Source organism: Ursus arctos, unplaced genomic scaffold (genome assembly GCF_023065955.2).
Source record: "Ursus arctos isolate Adak ecotype North America unplaced genomic scaffold, UrsArc2.0 scaffold_24, whole genome shotgun sequence".
In the NCBI taxonomy this organism is placed as follows: Eukaryota; Metazoa; Chordata; class Mammalia; order Carnivora; family Ursidae; genus Ursus; species Ursus arctos.
The window spans coordinates 16447065-16467416 of record NW_026622919.1 but is presented as its reverse complement, the minus strand read 5'-3'; the positions used below and the strand labels follow the sequence as shown (position 1 = coordinate 16467416).

The 20352-nt window shown below is 55.8% G+C and overlaps 1 protein-coding gene across 31 annotated transcripts in view; it reads left to right on the top strand.

Moving 5' to 3' along the window:
* MAPT (microtubule associated protein tau) overlaps positions 1–18194 on the top strand; it is a 95484-nt gene extending 77290 nt beyond the window's left edge. For 10 of the 31 annotated variants that reach the window (XM_057318248.1, XM_044389162.3, XM_057318247.1 and 7 more), the window contains 5 exons: positions 7917–8009; positions 11328–11409; positions 12772–12884; positions 16125–16332; positions 17194–17640. In XM_057318248.1, the coding sequence (XP_057174231.1) occupies positions 7917–8009; positions 11328–11409; positions 12772–12884; positions 16125–16332; positions 17194–17207 (510 nt within the window). In that variant the 3' untranslated portion in view covers positions 17208–17640. Of the gene's footprint in view, positions 1–7916; positions 8010–11327; positions 11410–12771; positions 12885–16124; positions 16601–17193 lie in introns of those variants that run through there. The other 21 variants (XM_057318249.1, XM_057318240.1, XM_026512571.4 and 18 more) reach the window with 5 other exon arrangements.
* The last annotated feature ends 2158 nt before the right edge of the window (positions 18195–20352 follow it).

Genomic DNA, 20352 nt, shown 5'->3' with positions numbered 1-20352 from the left:
CAGCCCATGGGCTATCACACATCAGCAAACAGCCACCGCTCCCTGCCAGCCCCGGCTGTACCTCCATCAGCCCCGGCTGCATCCCGCCGCCAGCCCTGAGTTCCTCTGAGGTTGGTTCGGGAAGTGTGGGCACCCCCGGCCCAGTTCCAGCAGTTCTGCAGAGAACCCAGTGCCGGGGCTGAGCATTTCCTACTGAAAACCCTTCCGGGGCCAGAATCTGCCCCTCACACCCAGGGCTGCCCTGTCTGTGGGGGAGGAGGAGTCTGGTGGTTGGGGGTCCAGTGACTTGAGCCTCCGAGGGGCCCACTCCCCCCTCCCTATGACCTCACCATGCTGGGCACAGACCCAGGTCCCCACACTACTGAAGGGTTAAAGGGGGAGGGCAACTTTGTTCCGGACTCTGGGGGGGAAGAGGCAGGGAAGTAGCCAAAGGACGAGTAACAGCTTCCCTTAAATCCCATGGAAAACCTAGAAAATTGCCAGAAACAAAGAAAACCTCAGCCATAACAAAGAGCAACATTAATCTCCAGAGAAAACGAAGAGCCAAGAAACAGGAAAGAAGGCACATGGGATCCGTGGAGAGGGCCTTCAAAATGCCTGGACTAAAGTTTCCGTGAGGTCTCCTTGAGATCGTTGGGGCCCTGTGGCCTCCCGTAGGGCCTGACAGACCATACGTGCTTAGTCCGTGCTTATTTCGGCTGCAAACAGGGATGGCGCTGTGAGTCTGAAGAATACCGCCACCCCCTAAACAGGTGGTCTCGTTGAAGAAGGAGAAGCAAGAGGGTCCAGTTTGAAAAACCTGCAGAGACTGAAAACGCAGAGGATCAATGTAAATCAGTGGCTGGGAAAAAAATGTAAAACACCTGTGTTCTGCTTTGTCCTTTGCTCTGTTTTCATGATTTGCTACTACGAGCAGATATTGCTTAAAGATTCCAGAACGGAATTATTTTTAAAGGAAAATGCAGATAGTCCCTTGGCCACTTTAACAGAAGCAGCTGAGTCCACCAAAGGTTGGAGGAGAAGACAAGGCAGGCCGGCATTGGGACCACATGCCTACTCCCCTACCTGACTGCAAGAGAATCACCTGGGAGTGTGTCTCTGCTGGGGGGGGGGGGGCTCTTAAAAGCCCCAGTGCCAGAGCCTTCCCCAAGCCCATTAGAATCTCCTGGGGAGCCTCCCCAGGTGTTCTGAATGTGCAGTCCCCGATGAGACCCAGATTCTCACCTGTTGGCTCTGGTCGACCTCAACTAGGGTCTCCTGTGCACCCTGGATCTGAGGACTGATTTTCCTCCTTCAGTCCTGACCCTGTCCGTTCTCAGATTCCATGCCCCTGCCTCCTCGGTCAGCCCATTCCCAGCCTAGGCCAGCCCCTGTGTCCTGCAGCCCGGCCCTGACTTTTGTCCTAGCCCTGTTCTTGGGTGGGGAGGTGTTCAGACACAGAGACAAAGAACCAGCATTTCAAACACATTTAAAAAACCAAACTACTCACTACAGGTGTAAGTGACGTGAAACTGACATCCTTTCATCCCGCAGGGGCTGCAAATCAGCCCAGTCCTTCTGGACAGAATGAAGGAATGCCCATGGTTTTCACAACTTCAGTCGCCCTAACCAGTGATCTGTCAAAGGGTCTCTTGTCTCCTTCCTCTGGACTCAGCTGAAGGTCACCTTGAGATCTTTGGGTCCCCATAGCCTCACACAGAACAAGAGAGTGCTTTGTACTCTAAAATCAGGGAAAGGAAGAAAACCCAAAACTTAGAAAAAGCAGTAAGCACAAAAGTGTGTGTTGAACTTTATTTATAATTGCAAAACAAAACAATTTAAATGCCTGACAACAGAGGGGTAATTAATGGTAATGCCATACTATAAAATATTATGTAGCCACTAAAAATATCTTGAAAATTTTTTTATATAAACATTTATAAATGTTATACTATGAAGTTAAAAATTATAGTGTAGGAATATTCAAGTTTTGCCTACTATTGATAAAGTTTGCAGAGAAAAAAACTATGACAAAATGCCAATCGTGACTCATAGAGATTGTGTGTTTTTCCCTTTCCTCCCAAATTTTCTAGTGAAAACATTTCTAATCAGAAAAACATGGATAGGAATACATTGTAACTGGAAGTGTTACAGTAGATGATAGTAAAGCAAAAAATAGAAGGACATAGAAAGTCCCTGTAATCGAGAAAGGAAATTTTCAAATACCAGGAATTAAACTGTATGACACAGGATTTATCAGATGTTATGCCAATTATGCATATAGTCTGTAAAAAAAAAAAAAAAAGACCTATAAATATAGGGAAACAGCAATAGCACTCGTCTGTTCCCTCAGCGTCCTGCCCCAGAACTTGATTTTGTGCATACCACGAACATTACCACAAATACATGGGAATTAAAAAATTGTCCTGTGTCACTTACTGTTCGGTTTGGAGACAAAGAAGGCCTTTTCCGCATGCATTGGTAACAGACACCATATGTCACGTGGCTGTGCCCCCAAATTGTACTTAGAAGGAATTCATAATTTTATTTTATTTTTTTTAAAGATTTCATTTATTTATTTGACAGAGACAGAGAGCACAAGCAGGGGGAGCAGCAGAGGGAGAGGGGGAAGCAGGCTCCCCACTAACCTAGGACCCTGAGATCATGTTCTGAGCTGAAAGCAGACATTTAACCAACTGAGCCACCCAGGTGCCCCAGAATTCATCATTTTAAATGCTTTTGTTATTTAAAAAAAAAATTAAATGGCCACAGCAGAGCAATTATGTTTTTAGTGGAGGGAAAAAAGAATGGAAAAGTAAGAATGCAGGCACAAAGGTAAGAGCAGAAATAAATTCGAAAACACAAGTACAGTAGGACAGACGATAGCACGGAAAGCTGGTTCCTTCCTCCTGTCCTTTATTCATTCATTCCCTCGACAGTCCTCGGGCACGTCTGAGCGCCAGGGCTCTGTGCGGAGAGTTCCTGCCCCCAAGGCCTAGAGAAAAAGGGGCAAGAGGACAGGTTGGCCAGGGAAGGATATGTGGACCCGCACACTGAGGGTCCCCCACAAGGAGAGTCACCTGTGTTATGGACAGTCACCCACAATGTGAGGTGTCACCCACAAGTCAGAGAAGACAGGACAGACCCTTTTGGGGACCACCATTGGTCTCTGAAAGGATGGTCCCCTGCAAAGAGTTCTGGGTTCACGGGCTGAGAGAGGACAGAGGGAAACCACACCCTGGAGACATTCAGGGCAAAAGCAAAATAAATCTAGGACATGGGTTTAGGCTGGAGTTGCCGGCCGATCAAGGGAGGTCCCTGCTGGGTCTGTGGTGAACCAGCTGGTTGTTTGCCCTGCCAGGACAGGACAGGATGGAGAAGGAGGAGGGTGGGGAAGGGCACTGCCCGCAGGGAGGGAGCCTCAGGCCCTATGGTCCGTGGATCTTGGGGAATGAGGTTGGGAGGATCAGAGTTGAAAGGCAGAGCCGGTGAGGGCCCCGTGAGGTTAAGGCAACCCCACTGAGAGCCCTCAGCAGCCCTTCTGTGAGCTCAGTGCAGAGCACAGAGGGAAGCACAGAGGTCCCAGGGACCATCCAGGGTAGGGGACAGAGACGGAGCTCACTTGGGGCCAAGGCCCCCTGGTCAGAATTGGGGCAGTGCCTGTGTCTGCCAAGGTTTAGGAAGTCATGGCTGGGAAAGCGCTCAGGGATCCAAACGTGGGGGTGGTCTGATTGGCTCTGAGGATGTCCAGGAGTTGCAGGACTCCAGGCAGTTCAGAAACCAACCAAGAGCCACCCACCCCAGGGCCTCAGGCTGCAATATTCCAGGTGGCCACAAGATGGCAACAGAACGATGTGTCTCTTTCCACGCTGGCGCCCTGACAACTGTAAATTAAAAATTCATTATGTTTAGTGACAGAGTCCCAGTTCTTGTTGCAGAAAGCACACACAGAGAACATTTACGTAGAGTAAGTTAAGTCGGCTTGTACCTGGGATAGTCTGCCTCTCCGGGATCAGGGCCAGGGACTCACTCAGCTGAACCTGCCCGTCCCTGCGGAGCCAGGCTGGGACCCTCCCCCGGGACAGCCCTGTAACTCCCAGGTCCACCGGGCACCCCTCCCTGTGCACAGCATCTGTATCTCTGAACAATCTTGTGTAAATCCCATCATTTTAAAGATGCACCGGGTATGTCGACTCTAGTGGAGCCAGGTTGAACCCCGCAAGCACCAGGCTGTGTTGCAGACAGGCCTTGCCCGGGATGGCCGGTGGGTGCTGGGCCAGCCTGGGAGCTCCTGGGGGGAGGACTGGGCCATCTGGAGCACCTCGAGAGCTCTGAGCCCACACAGAATCAGATCAAGGCCCGGGGAGCATTTGGGACAGCTTCAGGTCCTCAAGGAAATGGACAAAACTGAAGTGGAGTTGTCCTTAGCCCTGCCCCGCCCCCGCCTCTCCTCCCGGATCAAACCCTGACCGCAGGAATCTCTCCCTTGACTGTGAGTCTCCTGGATCAAAATTTGGAGCTTCGAAAACATTGTTCTTTCCTTTGATGAGGATTTTCAGTGTCTGCCCAGAGCCGAGGTTCAACATCCTACACGTTGCCCTAGCCGAGAAATTAAGTTTCTGGATTCCAGTTTCCTAATGCCAACCCTTTTATCTCCCTTCTGTAAATCTAACACTCTGTAAAGGGTGTTGACTTAATTTGACAACTAACAGCAATTCTGCTTTGTAAATTCCTTATGTCTCCTGCCAAATCCCACAAAAACAAAACAAAACTTGTTGCCTTTTTTGTGGGATTGGAACGAGAAAAAGCCACATAAAAAAGAATGTCTACGTATGTTGCAGATCTTGTTGCTTAATGTCGCTAAGTTCATTTGATGAATTTCTTAAATGGATTCGTTCAGAAAACAAGGTTATCTTCCTTGCAAAACTGGTAAGTTTTCTTTGTCAGATAAGGAAGACTACGTAGCTCATCAGGTTTCCCATTTCGCCTTGGCTTCCAGGAAGCTCGGAGTTTAGTGTAATGATCAGTCTCATTGTCAGTCCCGATGACCTCTCCTTCTTTGACCATTATCCTTTTAATTTTGTTGTGTTAATATCTGGTGTGTTTGTGTGTGTGTTTTTTCTAATACTACACTGCTCCAGTGCCTTTGTGAAAGCAGGCACGCCTTCTTCTGGGACTTAACCCGTGGAAAGGGATGAGTAAAACACGATCCCCACAGAAGGAGTTTGGGTCCCACTCCTTAAAATCTGAGTGTGGCGTGAACTAATTCAGAGACACTGTGCCGAGGGGCAGCAGTGAGTCCGTGAGGAGCAGTGTGAGAAGGCCTGTCCCGCTCCGGCCTGGGCTGAGGCACGGTCACTGCATCTGCCCCCTGGCAGGAGAGGATTGCAGTGTCCACCAGGAGTGTCCTTTGTACTTGGTGTATGAGACACCCGGCTTGGGGACAGCTGGGGCGAAGCTTTGTTGTCACGTAGGTGGCCGTAGTCACTGCCTGATGTGAGAAGGTCGCTGAACCTCTCAGGGCCGCCGTGGGCCTCCTCATCACTAAATTAGGAGCATGGCAGGTGAGGAAGAGGATGTGGAATTAGATTTTACCCAACCTCTAAATGAGGAGTGGCTTTTACATTTAAAAACCGGAGAAGAGGGGCACCTAGGTAGCTCCGTCAGTTAAGCATCTGACTCTTGATTTTGGCTCAGGTCATGGCGTCAGGGTCATGAGATCAAGCCCCGCGTTGGGCTCCACACTGGGCATGGAGCCTGCTTCAGATTCTCTCTCTCCCTCTCTTAAAAAATAAATAAATAAAAAATAAAAACCAGAGAAGAAATGACAAAGAATTTGAGTCTATAAAGACCGAAATATTTGTAGGGAAAAAAAATACATCTACCAGCAAAAAGGGGGCAGAGGAGCAATTTCATAACAATAAAAAAAAAAAAATGCAGGAGAAACCAACAATGCAGTCCCATTTATTTTAGTCAAAGAAAGCAAACCAAGTCTTTAAATGTCTGACACTGGCAGCCGTGTGGTGAAACTGACTTTCTCGATGGTGCTCACAGGGTAAAGTAATCCGATCCTTTCAGAAAGCCACTTGGAGAGTCGTATTGACAATCTTTAGAATATTTATAACTTTGACCCAGAAATTCTACTTCTGGGACTCTGCTATGAAAATAATCCATAAAACAGAAAGAACTCCTTGCAGAAAGATGTGCGTGGCCAGACTGTCTCTATTATTCAAAATAAATATCTGACCATACAGATGTCATAAAACGGAATATGACATATTATTTAAAATAATGCTTTTCATGACTGTAGGTAAGACAAATGCTTAGAAGGTGATGATACTTGATAAAGCAAGATATAAATGTGTATGTAAAGAATTACTACCCTTTCTATGTACATGACGGTAGTTATTTGTAGGTCTGTGACTTCGAGGGAACAGAACAAAAAGTGATTGTGGTTGTGCTATGGTGGCAGGGAGACGGATTTGTTTTTTTGCTTTTTTTAAACTATTTTTCAAAATCATAACGTTATGTTACTTTTCTAATTAAAAAAAATACATAGCTTTTTATTTTAAAGGAACATAGACGAGAATGAAAAAGGTGGGGCAGGTGTGTGCTTACCCGGGTGTTTTGATCCAGACCAGTAAGATTAGGGAAAAAACAGGATGGGGTCCAAGAGAAGATTACTTTGTCAGGCTAAGGACATCTAAAAATGATAAATGTGAGCTGCTGCCAATGTAATTTAATAACTAATAATTTAATCAAGGAAAGGCCATTTTAACACGGAAAAGTAGGATGGACAGATTTGCTCTCACGTCCACATTTCCTCGTTTTGCAGAGGACCTGTGGCCCCCTTGAGGTCCGGCTCTGGTCTGGGGTCAGGGTTTGGGACCCTTCCCCCCCACAAGCCAGGCTGGGGCTCTGCGACCCCCCCAGCCACAGCTACCCTCACGGATCCCAAGTCTCCGGAGCAGCGGCCCCCACCTGGCATTCACAAAGGACACAATGGAGGGGTTGGTGCCATTTCCAGAATTTCAGAGGGCAGTGCTGGCTCTTACTGGGGACTTGGAGCTCACCAGCTGGTGGCTATTCTCAGTGACGAACAGAAAGGAAGGCGCACGGTTTCCAAGCAGGGAGCTCCTGCAGGGAGAGACACCAGGGATGAAGAGGTGATCACTGCTCTGGCAGACCAGACCCCCCTTTCTCTGTGCCATGGTTGTCTGTGTATTTCAGTTTTTAGACAAATTGAGTAAAAATCAGTCACCACTAAAAGCAGTGATATCTCACGCAGAGGGACGTCTGGATTCGTCTTTCTCTCCATAGAGCCATCTGTGTCCTCCCCGTGAGGTCAGCGTTGCTCAAACCTAGCCGAGCGTTGGAACGAAGCACCAGGGGAGCTTTCCAGAAGCACAGAGACCGAGATTCTCATTCTAGGTCTGGGTGGGGTCCGGGATTAAAAAAAAAATCTGCAGGTGATTCCGGGGCCTGGCAGCCTGAGGACAGCCACAGAGCACTCGTGAACGCTCTGGCGGGCCTGGTAGGCGTGCAAATGAGGACACAGATGGGACTTGCTATTTCTGTTATTTATTCATGCAGTGGCACAACTGACCACTGCTCACGCCGTCCCAGCCTGGTGGACACTGAGCTGGGTGTACAGGTTTACCGGCCTCCGACGTGCTCTTGGGGGGCCTCGTGGTGAGACTTGCCTCCTGGTGGATGTGCTTTCTGAACCCAGTGTTGTAAGGGGGAGCCCACCGCCAGTCACTGCCAGTTCGGGATGCCTTCCTGGGGCAGCTCCCCTGGGAAGGTGAGACTCAGGCCTCCTGCCCTCAGCCTGGCGCCTCATCTCCCTGCCCTGAAGCTACGCAGGGGGCATGTTAGCGCCGAGCGGATGGCTCTGGGCGTGCGGTGTCACTCATCCTTTTTTCTGGCTATCAAAGGTGCAGATAATTAATAAGAAGCTGGATCTTAGCAACGTCCAGTCCAAGTGTGGCTCAAAGGATAATATCAAACACGTGCCAGGAGGCGGCAGTGTGAGTACTTTCACACTTTCCCTGCGCCCTACAGTGGTTCTGGTTTGTAAGAAGCGGCATGAGTGTAGACACTTGCGAGACATTGCAGAGAATAAACCGTTCTCCGGTTCAGGGTCTGTCTGTGTTCCCACTACCCATAGCCCAGGCTCCCCACGCCTGTGCCCACTGTTCTAGGGGGCCTGGCCCAGCATTTGTGGGTCCCCTGGCCTGTGCAGGCTGCAGGGGGTAAAGAGAAGATGACCGAGCCCCTCTCTATCCCAAACCTGGAGTCCAAGTCCTCACTGCATGACACCCCTGGTGGGCACCACCCACCGCCCAGCACGGGCTCCTGGAAGCCCCACAGCCTGTGTGAGGTTGGGCTGAAGGTGGTGGCACCTGGGACTGGGCTCGGGCAGGTTCACCTTGACAGCCCCGTGGACCGCTGGCTCACCTGTGCTGACGAGCAGACACAGTGTCTTCCTGTCCTCCTCAGGGCAGGAAAAGTCCAGTCTCTGTTCATGTTTGTCCCCTGCATTTGCCAGGGATGAGCAGATCCCTAAGCCTGGGCTCGGGTGTAAAACCAGCCCCACCCCTGGCAGAGACGTCAGGTACCAAAGAGCCCAAAACAGTGCATGAGGGGACACTGCCTACAGCGGTCGGGAGTTGACGGAGAAATGCGGCTTTGCACCCTTTTAAGATTTGGCTTCCTCCAAATGTCATGGGGACTCCTGGTGTCCCCAGTGGGTGAGGGCCTGAGATTTGGAGCTGGCATCCTCACTTCTCACTCATGCACTTGGTCAACTCTGCTGTTACCCTCCGGCTGCTCTGTGGCCACTCACAGTGGGGGCATCGGAGGTGAGGCGCCCCTTCTCCCCGGCCCTCCTCCCCCCGCCTCTCAAGTTGGCTGACAGCCAACTTTTAAACACATCGCAGTGGGAGGGCCGAGCCCCTTTGAGGTCCCCCCTGGGTGGGGAGACGGTTTCCGAGAGCAGGGAACTCACTCCCGGCTGGTGGTGCCAGGGGGATGGCGGTAGCCCTGGGCGGGCTCTCTCTCCAGAACGTACCCAGCCCGGGCCCGCACCCCTGCATCCAGCAACCCCCGTCCCCAGGTTTATTCTTGCAATGTGCTGCTGCCCCCACCCCGAGCATCTGGACCCCGCCGCTGGTCCCCGCCGCTGCTGCATGGCGCTTCGGTAACGCTTCCTCACCGGTGTCTGCTCCACGTCCCCTCTGTGTCCCCGGCCCTGCTCTCTGGTCCCACTGCTCCCAGAAGCCAAGAGAAGCTGTGGGGAACACCCACGCCCCCGGACTCCAAGTGGAGTGTGGCCGCTATGTCAGCCTTGACTCCTGGTGCATTGGTGTCCTGCACACCTGGCTCCGGCCAGAGGAGGAAGGCCGCGTGCTCTCTCGTGTGACGCCGGTCCGGTCGACTGGTGGCGGATGTGCGGGGGAGGCCTAGGCTACGGGGTCCAGGGGACTGCAGACAGCAGACTGCTCCTCCGGGCGTGAGTTTTGGGGAGACAGTACCTTCCCGCGGCTGCTGGCAGTGCCCAGGATGTCAGGGGACTTGCTGGGGGGCACCCCTGTCTGGCCTGCGCTCTCTGCCCGTCTACGGCCAGCCTATGTGACCTGGCAAAGAGCCCCAGGATTTCTCAGGCTGGCCCTGAGCACCGTCCTTGGCTTGAAGCCACTGCTGGTTTGCAGTAGGAGCCTTCACAGCAAGCTTTCCTGGTGGGAGGTGGCTGGGGGGTTCCAAGCAGCTTCGGTGTTCTGGGGCGCTAGATCCCTGGCCTGGGCCCCAGGCTCTGGCTGGCTGCTCTCCCTTCCCGAGCCTGATGGTGACTTCCCAGCGGGCAGACCCCGCTCCATCTCGGGATCTCCCCAACTCCTGGCTGGCACTGGGCTCTGCTCCAGGGCCTGGCCTCCTCCCTTTCCTGGCCTCCAGTCCGCCTGACCTCCCCTGTCCTGGCTCCTGTCCTCAAGCAATCCCTTTCCCTCTGCCATCCAGGTTCCTCCTCCAGCACGCCCTCCCCTCCACTCCCTGTTCCCTGATCCAGGCTGAGGGGAAGAAGGAAGGCTGGCTCACATTTACTTCCCTCTCCCTCATGCCAGGAGGAGCTCCCTCAGCCCCTTCCCCGCCTCTGGGCACACGCTGCCTCCCAGACCTGACTCCCTCAGAATCGTTCCTTCCCCACCTGCTCACCCTCACAGGCAAGGGCTGCCACCCCTGGGCACCCCCCTTGCCTCGCTCCGCACACACACCCCCCACACACAGCCCAGGGCCACCTGTCGGCCTCCATCGACTCTCCGTCAGTAAACGGCAAATGGCAGCACGATTTTCATTAACAAATAATCTGGAATTGTTCCAGATGATTTAGATAGACGTCAACCTCCCTCCTTGTTTTCTGGTTCACTGGCTCCAGGCCATCTCTCTCCTGGGTCACTCGGGGGCAGGAAGTGGGAGCCATCTCCCCACTCCACGGTGACTGGCGCCTTGTACCCTCAGGTGGCCTCACACAGGTGGCTGCTGGAAGCTCTGGAAAGTGTTCCTCAGGGACCATCCAGGGACACCCCCTCACAACCTTGGCTATGGGCGGAGGCCTGTGGGCGTGCCCCCTCCAGGGAGCTGGGTCTCAGGCTGGGATTGGTGGGCCACTCAGGGGTTGTTACCCCCTCTGGAGGGTGGGTGGCGTGGCCAAGCCACATGCTGGGCCTGCAGCCAGTTCTGAGGAGCCCTGAGGCCTCCCCTACCTGTGTGTGTCCAGGCACCAGCTGGCTCTTCCCGCCGAGTGGCCAAACGGCTCTGGGTCCTGCTTGCTGTCACCGCTCTCACTGCGGTGCTAGGGTTTGTGGGAGGCTGTCCTGGGAGAAAGGCCACCCATCAATCCTACTCCGCCCGCTCCTGTGTGAGGCCCTGCGACCAGCAGACCTCGCTTCCTTGCTTTTCCAACACGATTTTCTAAACGTCACACAAACGGATTGTGCAGATCCCTTCTTACCTTGTCCGCACTGAATGTGATGTCCGTGTCATGTCGGGGAAGAGTGACCCTTTGAAACCAGCGGTGTGGGGCCTGCGCCATGACAGAGTCCTGTATTCCCCTGAGGGATGGAGGGCACTGTGGTCCCACAGTTATTTTGTGAAGACCCACTCCCCCGGGGCAGGGTTGGCAGAAGTCCAATGATACGTTTTCCCACCGTGACTAGGGGTGTCCTCGGGCCTGCAGGAAGCACTGTCCCAGCAGGGCCTGGACTGACACAGCAGCTTTTCATGGTGTTCAGCCCGCAGTGAAATCATCCTGTTTCATTCTTTGTTTCCTGCTCATCCTCTCTCACCTCCAGGTGCAAATAGTGTACAAACCCGTGGACCTGAGCAAGGTGACCTCCAAGTGCGGCTCACTAGGCAACATCCATCATAAGCCAGGTAGCCCTTGCAGGAGGCGGGAAGGGCGGGGGGGGGGGCGGGGTCGGAGAGGGGGGGGTGCCTTCTCCTGAAGCGGCTGGGGAAGGATGGCGGGACGGCTGAGGAGGGGAGCGCTGGAGGTGGAACTTGCTGGGACCCGGGGTGGGGGCGGCTGGCTGCCCTGTTCCGCTCCTGAGCCGTGCTGGCCAAGGCAAAGCCGGGAGTGAGGGCAGATGCCGGTGTTAAACCCTAACGCGTGGTTCTCCAAGCGGGCGCACGTAGGGCCTCTGGAGCTTGGGGAGGGCCTGATCTGGCTCCCGGAGGCTGGCTTGTGGGCTGTTTCCGTTTGGTCCCCAGCCGACATGGCGGGACGCTTCACCAGCCATCGCCGTGCTCCCACTGTGACTTCGTTTCAACAGAAAATACGGTTGGAGCTCTGCCATGCTTACCTTTCTCCTCGCCATCCCACACCATGTAGAAACCAGAGCTGTCTGTAGATCTTTCTGTGATGATGGGAATGTTCTAGACCTGCTCTGTCCAGCGTGGTAGCCACCAACCACGTGTGACTGTCGAGCACTGGAAATGCGGCTAGTGCAGTTGATGAAAGAAACTAATTTGATTTAATTAAAATTTGAGTGGCTGCATGTGGCCAGTGGCACCACGTTGTCCAGCGCTGAGCTGGAACCTGACTCCCGCCTGGGAGACCAGAGCAGGGACTTCGCCTTGAGCCGGCTTCAGAACTTCAAGCGTTCCCGTGGGGCGAGAGACCGGCAGAAACGTGGTGCGGAATGTGTCTCATCGGGTTCTGGCTCCCCTGGGCCATGTCATGGGGGTTCTGTCTCTTCCACTGAAAACCATCTCGCACCTGGCGCCACCACCCAGCCCCGCTGGAGCAGCTTTCTCGGGTGGCTTCATCCATTCTCCAGAAAGGAACGTTGTCCGTCTCTTCCTCAGGCCATGTCTCCCGTGCGTGGGCTCGGCACCCAGCGTCCAAGGACGGAGGAGGGTCAGGCCCCTTCCTTGGTTAGGGGGCATTTTGCCGTTTCGTGTCACTCCGAGATCTTGCAGGGCTGTGCCTTACAGGTTGACGTAGAAAGACTTCACTCTTTGGAAGGCGACCAGTTTAGAGCGTGGAACCGTTCCTCCTGCGCTGAGCTGACGCTGACCTCACATTAACGGAGGAGGAAGGGCTGTCGAGCAAACATTGGATGCACAGCTTGCTGAGAGAGAGGGAGCAGACTGTTGTCAAGCCCTCTGGAAGGGCTTACTTGGGCGCAAAGCACCTTCTACGGGAAGGATGGTCTCAGCCATGGAAAGGCTGCTGTCTCCCTGGAGTCGCGTGCTCGCCCCCTCTCAAGGCGCGGTGCCTGTGTGTTGTTTCAGGAGGCGGCCAGGTGGAAGTCAAGTCTGAGAAGCTGGACTTCAAGGACAGAGTCCAGTCGAAGATCGGGTCCCTGGACAACATCACCCACGTCCCCGGCGGAGGGAATAAAAAGGTAAAGGGAGCGGGGTGGGGAGGAGGCTGCACTGGGATGTGGCTGTGAATGGAGTGGGCTGGACAAGCCTGGAGCAGTTTTCCAGAGGAGGCAGGGGGAGGACCTGTCTCCACCGGCTTGATGTGGATTCTCAGCAACCCCCGGGACCGTGAGTCTCGACCTTCGCTGCCCGTTGCAGTCACCGGGGGGCTTTACGAGATTTGACGCCCGGGCCCCTCTTGGAGACTCTGATGGGTCTCAGGTTCCTCCCGGGCACCTGGAATTTCTAAAGCCCCCAGGTGATTCTTCCATGCGGTTCAAGGTGTGAGCCGCTGTCCTCGGTGATAGCAGTCGGCCGGTGGTTGGCAAAGCATCCACAAAAGGAGGGAGCCAGCCCCAGAGCCCACCCCAGTCCACCGCCAGCCAGTCACGGGAACATAACCTAATTTCTAAATGGGTCACTAGGCAGTTAGAGCCGAACAATGCTGCCAATCCAAGTTCCTGCGGAGCCCCTGCCTGTCTGGCATGGAAACGTCCACGGGGAGGCTGCTGGCCCAGGATTTCGGTGATCCCCGCAGTTTCTCGAGTCTCCGGGTCTCGCTGCGTGAGCACGGGGGAGGGGACACGGGAGGGGGTATGTGGCCCTTAGCAGGCTCCCTCTGGGCACATCACAGGATGGGGGCTCGTGGCCTCACGTTTCCTCTTTTGCAGAAATGCAGCCAAAGCGCCCTCTGGGGGTTCCCCACCCACGCCTGCCGTGCATTTCCTCCCAGCAGTGAAGCTGGTTGTGGCTCCCCGCAGCGGACAGAGCTGTGGTGGAAGGGGGGGGGGCGTCCAGAATGGGCACAGACTCTGTGACCCGACCTGGCGTGAGAAAGGGTGCTTGCTGCCCGCAGTGGCCCAGCTGGTTGGAAGTGGCAGTCGTCGCATCATGCTGGGCTGGGCGGCAGCTGGGAGCCCCCAGGGCCATCACCCTCCCCCAGTCTGGCTCCTCACCAGGCCTTCTGGAGAGACACACCCATGTAGTGTTTGAGGTGAAAGCCCAACGGTGCCTTTTGGGAGAAGCACCTCCTGGGGTGGTCTTAAAGCAGAGGCTGCCGACTCAGGCCTGGGGACACACCTGACCCCCGGACGAGCTCCCCGAACGCTGGGGGGCTGGGGCGGAGGACAGAGTACTGGCCCTTGGATGGCCTTGCGCTCTCGGGCTCACCACAGTGCCCCATGCGGTCCCCTCTGACCCCAAGGTGGACCCGAAGTGTTTCCAGAGACTCGGCTTCCAAGGCGCAGGAATACTTCTCAGTCCCCGGGACCCCGCGTCCCCCTGCATGCCTCAGGGGAAGTGAGGAAGGGCCCAGTTCTCTGGGGCCATGGAAAAGGTTCTTCGCAAAAGCGCAGAGGCTCTGCTAAGGCCTGGGCACTGGTGACTCCCATCTCTGGAAGCTTCGATGTCCTGAGCAAAGCTCTGGGCTGGACTCTGCTTGGAGGCGTGACCCTGGGCAGGATGGGCAAGTGCTTTGCATGCATTTCTCCATCAGCAAAATGGACAGAAATATCCACATCCCCGGGTGGTGGGGAGACCCAAATGCGAACGTGTTCTGGAGAGTTCCTGGTATTTGTGGCCATCTACAAATGTGAGTCAAAGTCAGGCCTGAGTGTGAACGTCTGTTTTAACTCACCTCTGCTGGTTCAGAAAGGGTGGGCCCGGCCCTGCCCACCACCCAGAAGACATTGTCCTGATCCCAGAGCGTCCCCTCATATTCAGTCCCCCACGTCCTGATGTGATGAGCAAAACTGCTCATGAGCAGTGGGGCACAGGACCCCTGCTGCCTGCGCTCCTTCCAGTTTGGGAGATTTGGGGACATTCCCAGGACCCTCTCACTTTTTTCTACAAGACACTAACATTAATGTTCTTATTATAGCTTATGTCTCAACCGCCTTTTGAATACGGTGATAGGGAAGGGCTCTTCTTTACAAAGCGCTGAACCAAAACGGACACAAGAAGTGTAGAGCCGAAGCAGGAGCCTGGTTTTCCTTCCCACCCACATCCGAGCGCCCTGCGACGGGGGCTCTTCACCCCGGGGCCCGCGGGCTCCCGAACTCGCGCAGAATTGTGGGCGGGGGAGCGCATGCCTGCCGGTGCATACACTTCCTGGCTTCACCAGATGCACAATGGCTGGCCCCGGATCCGAAAGCATAGGGAATCCCTGTGTCCACCTCTTTGGGTCTCATCAGGAGTTGTACAAACTGCCCACATCTCTAGCAAATGTTTTCGGAGTGTCCCGGGCATCCTGTGGGGCACAGACCTCTGGACCCCTGGCTGTGTCATCGTTTCTGTACTTGAAACACCGTCCAGTGCTGCCCACGGCAGCTGCCACCTCCGAATTCCCGTCACCGGCGACGCGGAGGAGGGTGCGTGGCTCCCACTGGCCTGACTCTGGCGGTGTCCCTTCCTTATCTCCGGCTTCTCCTTCATGAGTTTTTTTTTTTTTTTTTTTTGAAGATTCTATTTATGTATTTGAGAGAGCATGAGAGAGAGCAAGAGCACAAGCAGGGGGGAGGGGCAGAGGGAGAAGCAGGTTCCCCGCTGAGCAGGGAGCAGGACTCGATCCCAGGACCCCAGGATCATGACCTGAGCTGAAGGCAGTGCTTCACCGACTGAGCCCCCCAGGCGCCCCGCCTTCACGCTTTCACTTGCGACTTGTTAGTATCTATTAAAATCACATGCACACGCCTTCCGGGCGCCAGCCCTTCCGCTGCTAGGACACACTTGCCCGCGTGTGAAGTGCCGTGCACACCCAGCTGCTCAGACACAGCGTTGTTTGTGCCAGCCAGAGATGGGAACAGCCCGGGTACCCGCGCACAGGGGAGCGGGGGCGTCTTGGTACCAGGTGATGGAATCCACGCCACGGGCAACGAGCACCAGGGAAACCGGGTGCTGAGAATGGAAGGTATTAGGTCAAAAACCCGAAGCGCAAAGCATGTGGATATTGTTATTGTGTGTGTTAAATATACAGACACACCTCTTTTTGTGTATCACGTGTTGGTGCACGTGTGGAATCTCTGGAAGGGCACACAGGAAACGAACGACGGTCCCTGCGTCTGGAGAAGGGAAGCGGGTGGCCGGCGGGCAGGTGACTGGGAGCTGTGCGCAGGTGTCCCCCCACCCCCCACGGCTCCCTCCCACCCCGGGGCCTGTCGGCAGGCCGGGCTCGCGCCCCTTTCTGTGGCTTCACTTGCCCTCCCTCGCCTCCTGTCTTGCAGATCGAAACCCACAAGCTGACCTTCCGCGAGAACGCCAAAGCCAAGACCGACCACGGGGCGGAGATCGTGTACAAGTCGCCCGTGGTGTCCGGGGACACATCTCCGCGGCACCTCAGCAACGTGTCCTCCACGGGCAGCATCGACATGGTAGACTCGCCCCAGCTCGCCACGCTAGCCGACGAAGTGTCCGCCTCCCTGGCCAAGCAGGGTTTGTGATCAGCCCCCGGGGCGCTCAGTGATAGTGGAGAGGAGAGTGTGGGAAAAAAAAGAATAATGATCTGGCCCTTCGCCCTCTGCCCTCCCCCAGCTGCCCCTCACAGATCGGTTAATCGGTTAATCGGTTAATCACTTAACCTGCTTTTGTTGCTCGGCTCTGGCTCGGGACTTCAAAATCAGTGACGGGAAAATGAGCAAATTTCACCTTTCCAAATTGACGGGTGGGCTCATAATAATAAAATATTTTTAAAAACATTGAACAAGATGGCCACACCCGACATTACCTTGGGCAATTACTTTCGATTCTTTTTTTTTTTTTTCCCTCTGAGTAGCAGAGGGAGGTGAGGCTCTGAAAGCTGCCTCTGGGGCATCTCAAGGGACTGGGGGCGCCCCTGCTCTGCCCCATCCTGGGGGTGTCACAGAGGCAGCGGCAGCAACAAAGGATTTGAAACCGGGTGCCGTGTTGGAGCCGCAGGCCGATGTCAACCTTGTTGGGGGGGGCGGGTGGGGAGGGTTGGGGAGCCCTGGGAGAGGCTGGGTGGGGGGAAGGAGAGGGCAGAAGGGAGAGCCTGGGGGGGTGAGAGGTGCTCGGTGGGGAGGAGCCGCTACCCTCTGCCTGGAAGGGCAGCAGGAAGGGCAAACTGCCTCTGCCGCCCACAGCAAACTTGGACCAAGTGGCCTCCTGTGCTTGGTGGCCCGGGGTCTGCTGTGGGTCAGTGAGCCACCCTCTGGAGAAGGGATAGTGGTGGGAGGAGGTGGTCGGTTGGCGGAAGGGTGGCCCCCTGCGGATCACTTCCTCAGAGAAGACTGACCTTGATGTCCCCAGTGCTGGCCTCTTTCTCCTTCCCTGCAGGGTGGGGGTGCTGAGCTGAGGGGCTTCCCTCGGCCCCACGGAAACCCTGTTTTATTGAGTTCTGAAGGTTGGAACCACAGCCACGATTTCGGCCACCTCACCGATCTGGGACTTTAGGGCTAACCAGTTCTCTTTGTAAGGACTCGTGCCTCTTGCGGGCACCCGCCTGTTCCCAGGCCCGGGCCTCTGGCATCTCGGGAGTGTGCGGGGCTCCGGCGGGTGGGTCCTGAGCCTCCTGTCCCTCCCACGGCTCTGCAGCCACCTGTCTCCCCCACCATCCCTGCCATGCCCGTGTGTCTGCTGTGCGGAGCCCAGTCACTGCCTGTCCCCCTCATTACGTCGCGCTGCCCCGAGTCCCCAGCCTCACCACGTCCCTTCTCAGCAACGGACGTTGTTCAGATGCGGGAGGCACCTGCTCTCATCTGAGGGGCTGAGTGAGAGTGAAGCCCGGGCACAAGGTGAGACCTCGGTCTCTTGGTTTAAGTTCTACTCAACAACTGGTGTGTCCCCCACAACGAACCTGATGACCTTCCTCAGTTTCTTACCACCCCCCCACCAGACGTGAGCCAGGGTGGGCTCAGCGATGACCCGGGATGTTTTTGCCTTGTTCGCTTGGAGAGCCTTTTCCTCCCAGAGGGCCTGGTCCCCTTCCTGAGCTGAGCTGGCGGCAGGACGGCTGTCCCGGTCCCAGAGGCGGCACCGGGACAGGCAGGCGAGGCCCCCAGGGCAGGACCACACTCCCCCCCCGCCCCCCCCACTTCCGCCCAAGCTCGTGACCGCCAGCCTCTGAGAGAGACCCGCCGCCGCCCCCGCGCCCCTCGGAAACGGTTCTTCCCCGTCCCAGCTGGCAGCCGTGCCGTCTGTCCTGCCGGAGCAGCTGAACATATACATAGACGTCGCCTTTCCCTCCCTGTCTGCACCCCGTCGCGTTGTAGTCGGATTTGTCTGTTTATGCTTGGATTCGCCAGAGTGACTATGATAATGAAAAGAAAAAAAAAAAAGGACGCATGTATCTTGAAATGCTTGTGAAGAGGTTTCTAACCCACCCCGTGGGGTCCTTGATGTCTCTCCCCGCCACACACACACGGGGGCTCGGCTCCAGGGGGCCAGCGGGGCTCTATCCTGCTGGGGCCTCCCGACTGGAAAGGCGGTCATGGCACGCAGATTGTGACGTCCGAGCCCCCGGCTGCGAGGAAGGCCTGGAGCACAGGACCGGGCGGCAGCGGCAGCTTTCCCTGGGCCGGGGCGGAGAGCGGCGTGTCTCGTGGCCGGCCTGCTTTGCAGCAGGAAGACCTGAGACCTGAAGACCTGGTCACAGCCAGAAGCCCCCAGCAGCCCTGAGAGAGGGTCTCAGAAACCAGTCCCAGCCGGGGAGAGGCCCGCAGCCCCTCCTCAGCCCGGGGCCCCACGGACTGCCAGCCCCGGAGGAGCCCAGGGGCCCGAGCTGCCTGAACTGCAGAAGGGTGACAAGTCAGGAGACACCCGGCCCAAGGCCTCGGTCGGAGCCCCGCTGGCCTGGCACGAGCGTCGTCTGCCGCCAGGGGAAAAGGGAACCGCCTTTGTAGAAAACCGCTTTAAAGAAATTCAGCAACCTCGGGCCCCACCCTGCCGTTTCTGGTTTGGGTCCAGTCTCAGGCAACCCTGGGGGCTGGTGGGAGTCCAGAGCCGCCTCTTCAGGGCTGGAGGCTTCGTTTGCAGCCAGGGTTTCCGTGCAAGGAATCATCTGGGCCGAGAACTGACCACTGTGAGGCTCTCCGCCGCTTTGAGCCCCAGCTGTTCTTAGAAGGAGCCTGAGGAAGAGAAGGGAAACGCGGTTCAGAGTCGGTAGCCCTTAGGCACGCGGCCCCTCCTCACTGCCACGGACTCTGGCTGCAGCTTTCTGTGGTTGCTGAGCCCTGCTCTTCGGTACCTTGTTCTGAGGGCCTTGCTCCGAGGGCTCTGGACTCTCCCTGCTGGGATGGACTACTGGGGGACGGCCTAGAGATCATGGTTTAGGGGGATCAGCTCAGTGCTGGGGGGATACTGCAAAGGGATGCTGGCTCGTGACCTTGAATGAGGACAATCCCCCTCCCCTGGGGCTGGGCACTCTGCCACCCCCATCCCCCCCACCTCCACCGTCAGTGTCCCCTGGGTGGGTCAGACAGGCTATGCTGTGTGCCTGGTCCCTTCGAGCCCTCCACTCACTTATCAGTAGTTCCATTTAAATTAACTTCAATGCGGAGACTGTATCCTGTTTGTTTGTCGTGCTTCTGGGGGGAGGGGGGAGGAACCTGTAAGATAGTTACCACGGGCAGGGGGAAGTCTTGGAGGGCAGCAGTCCAACTGTCTTGTAACCCTTTTCTTCAGATCAGCCGCGTTTGCTAGAGGTCCCTGGGGTTTCGCCTCTCCGCGGACAGGTTTCCCGAGGGCAGCAGGCTGCCAGCTCGCCCCGTATCCTTCCCAGCCCCGTGCGGGCGGCAAGGCTCGTGGAGCCTGGAGGTCCAGCCGCCCTCTCACAGGGCCCCCAGGCCCACAGCCCTGCCTCCCACAGACCCTGGCATCCTTCCGTCTAAGCCACTGGCACCTCCGTGTCCCCCCCCACCCCCCACCGCTCCGGACACGCAGCCTGTCCTGGCAGCTGCCAAGAGCTCCTCCTTCACTTTGTCCCCAAGTAAAGACAACAGGTGGGGATGAGGGTGGAGGTGAAGGCGTCCAGCTTGTCCCATCCACAGGTCTGCGGCTTTGAGACTTCTGGTGTCTCTTCAGCCTTGAAAAGGGTTACCCTGGGCACTGGCCCAGAGTCTCCCCTCCGAATGGACTTCGCCCCGTGAATTTGCAGTGTTGGGCAGGACAGTTTCTGGCACCTGCAAGTCCCATGATTTCTGCGGTAATTTTGAGGGTGGGGGGAGGGACATGAAACCATCTTAGCTTAGCTTCCTGTCTGTGAATGTCCCTATGGTGTACTGTGTGTTTAACAAATGATTTACACTGATTGTTGCTGTAAAAGTGAATTTGGAAATAAAGTTATTACTGATTAAATAAGGTCTCCGTCCGTGGATTCAAAGGAGAAGAAAATGATTCAGGATGTAGGATGTGCAAGTCTTCCCCAACCTGAGAACGTGTCTCTGAACGGGAAACGTCGAGGCTGCTGACACCTGCACACGAGAATTTAACAGCTCT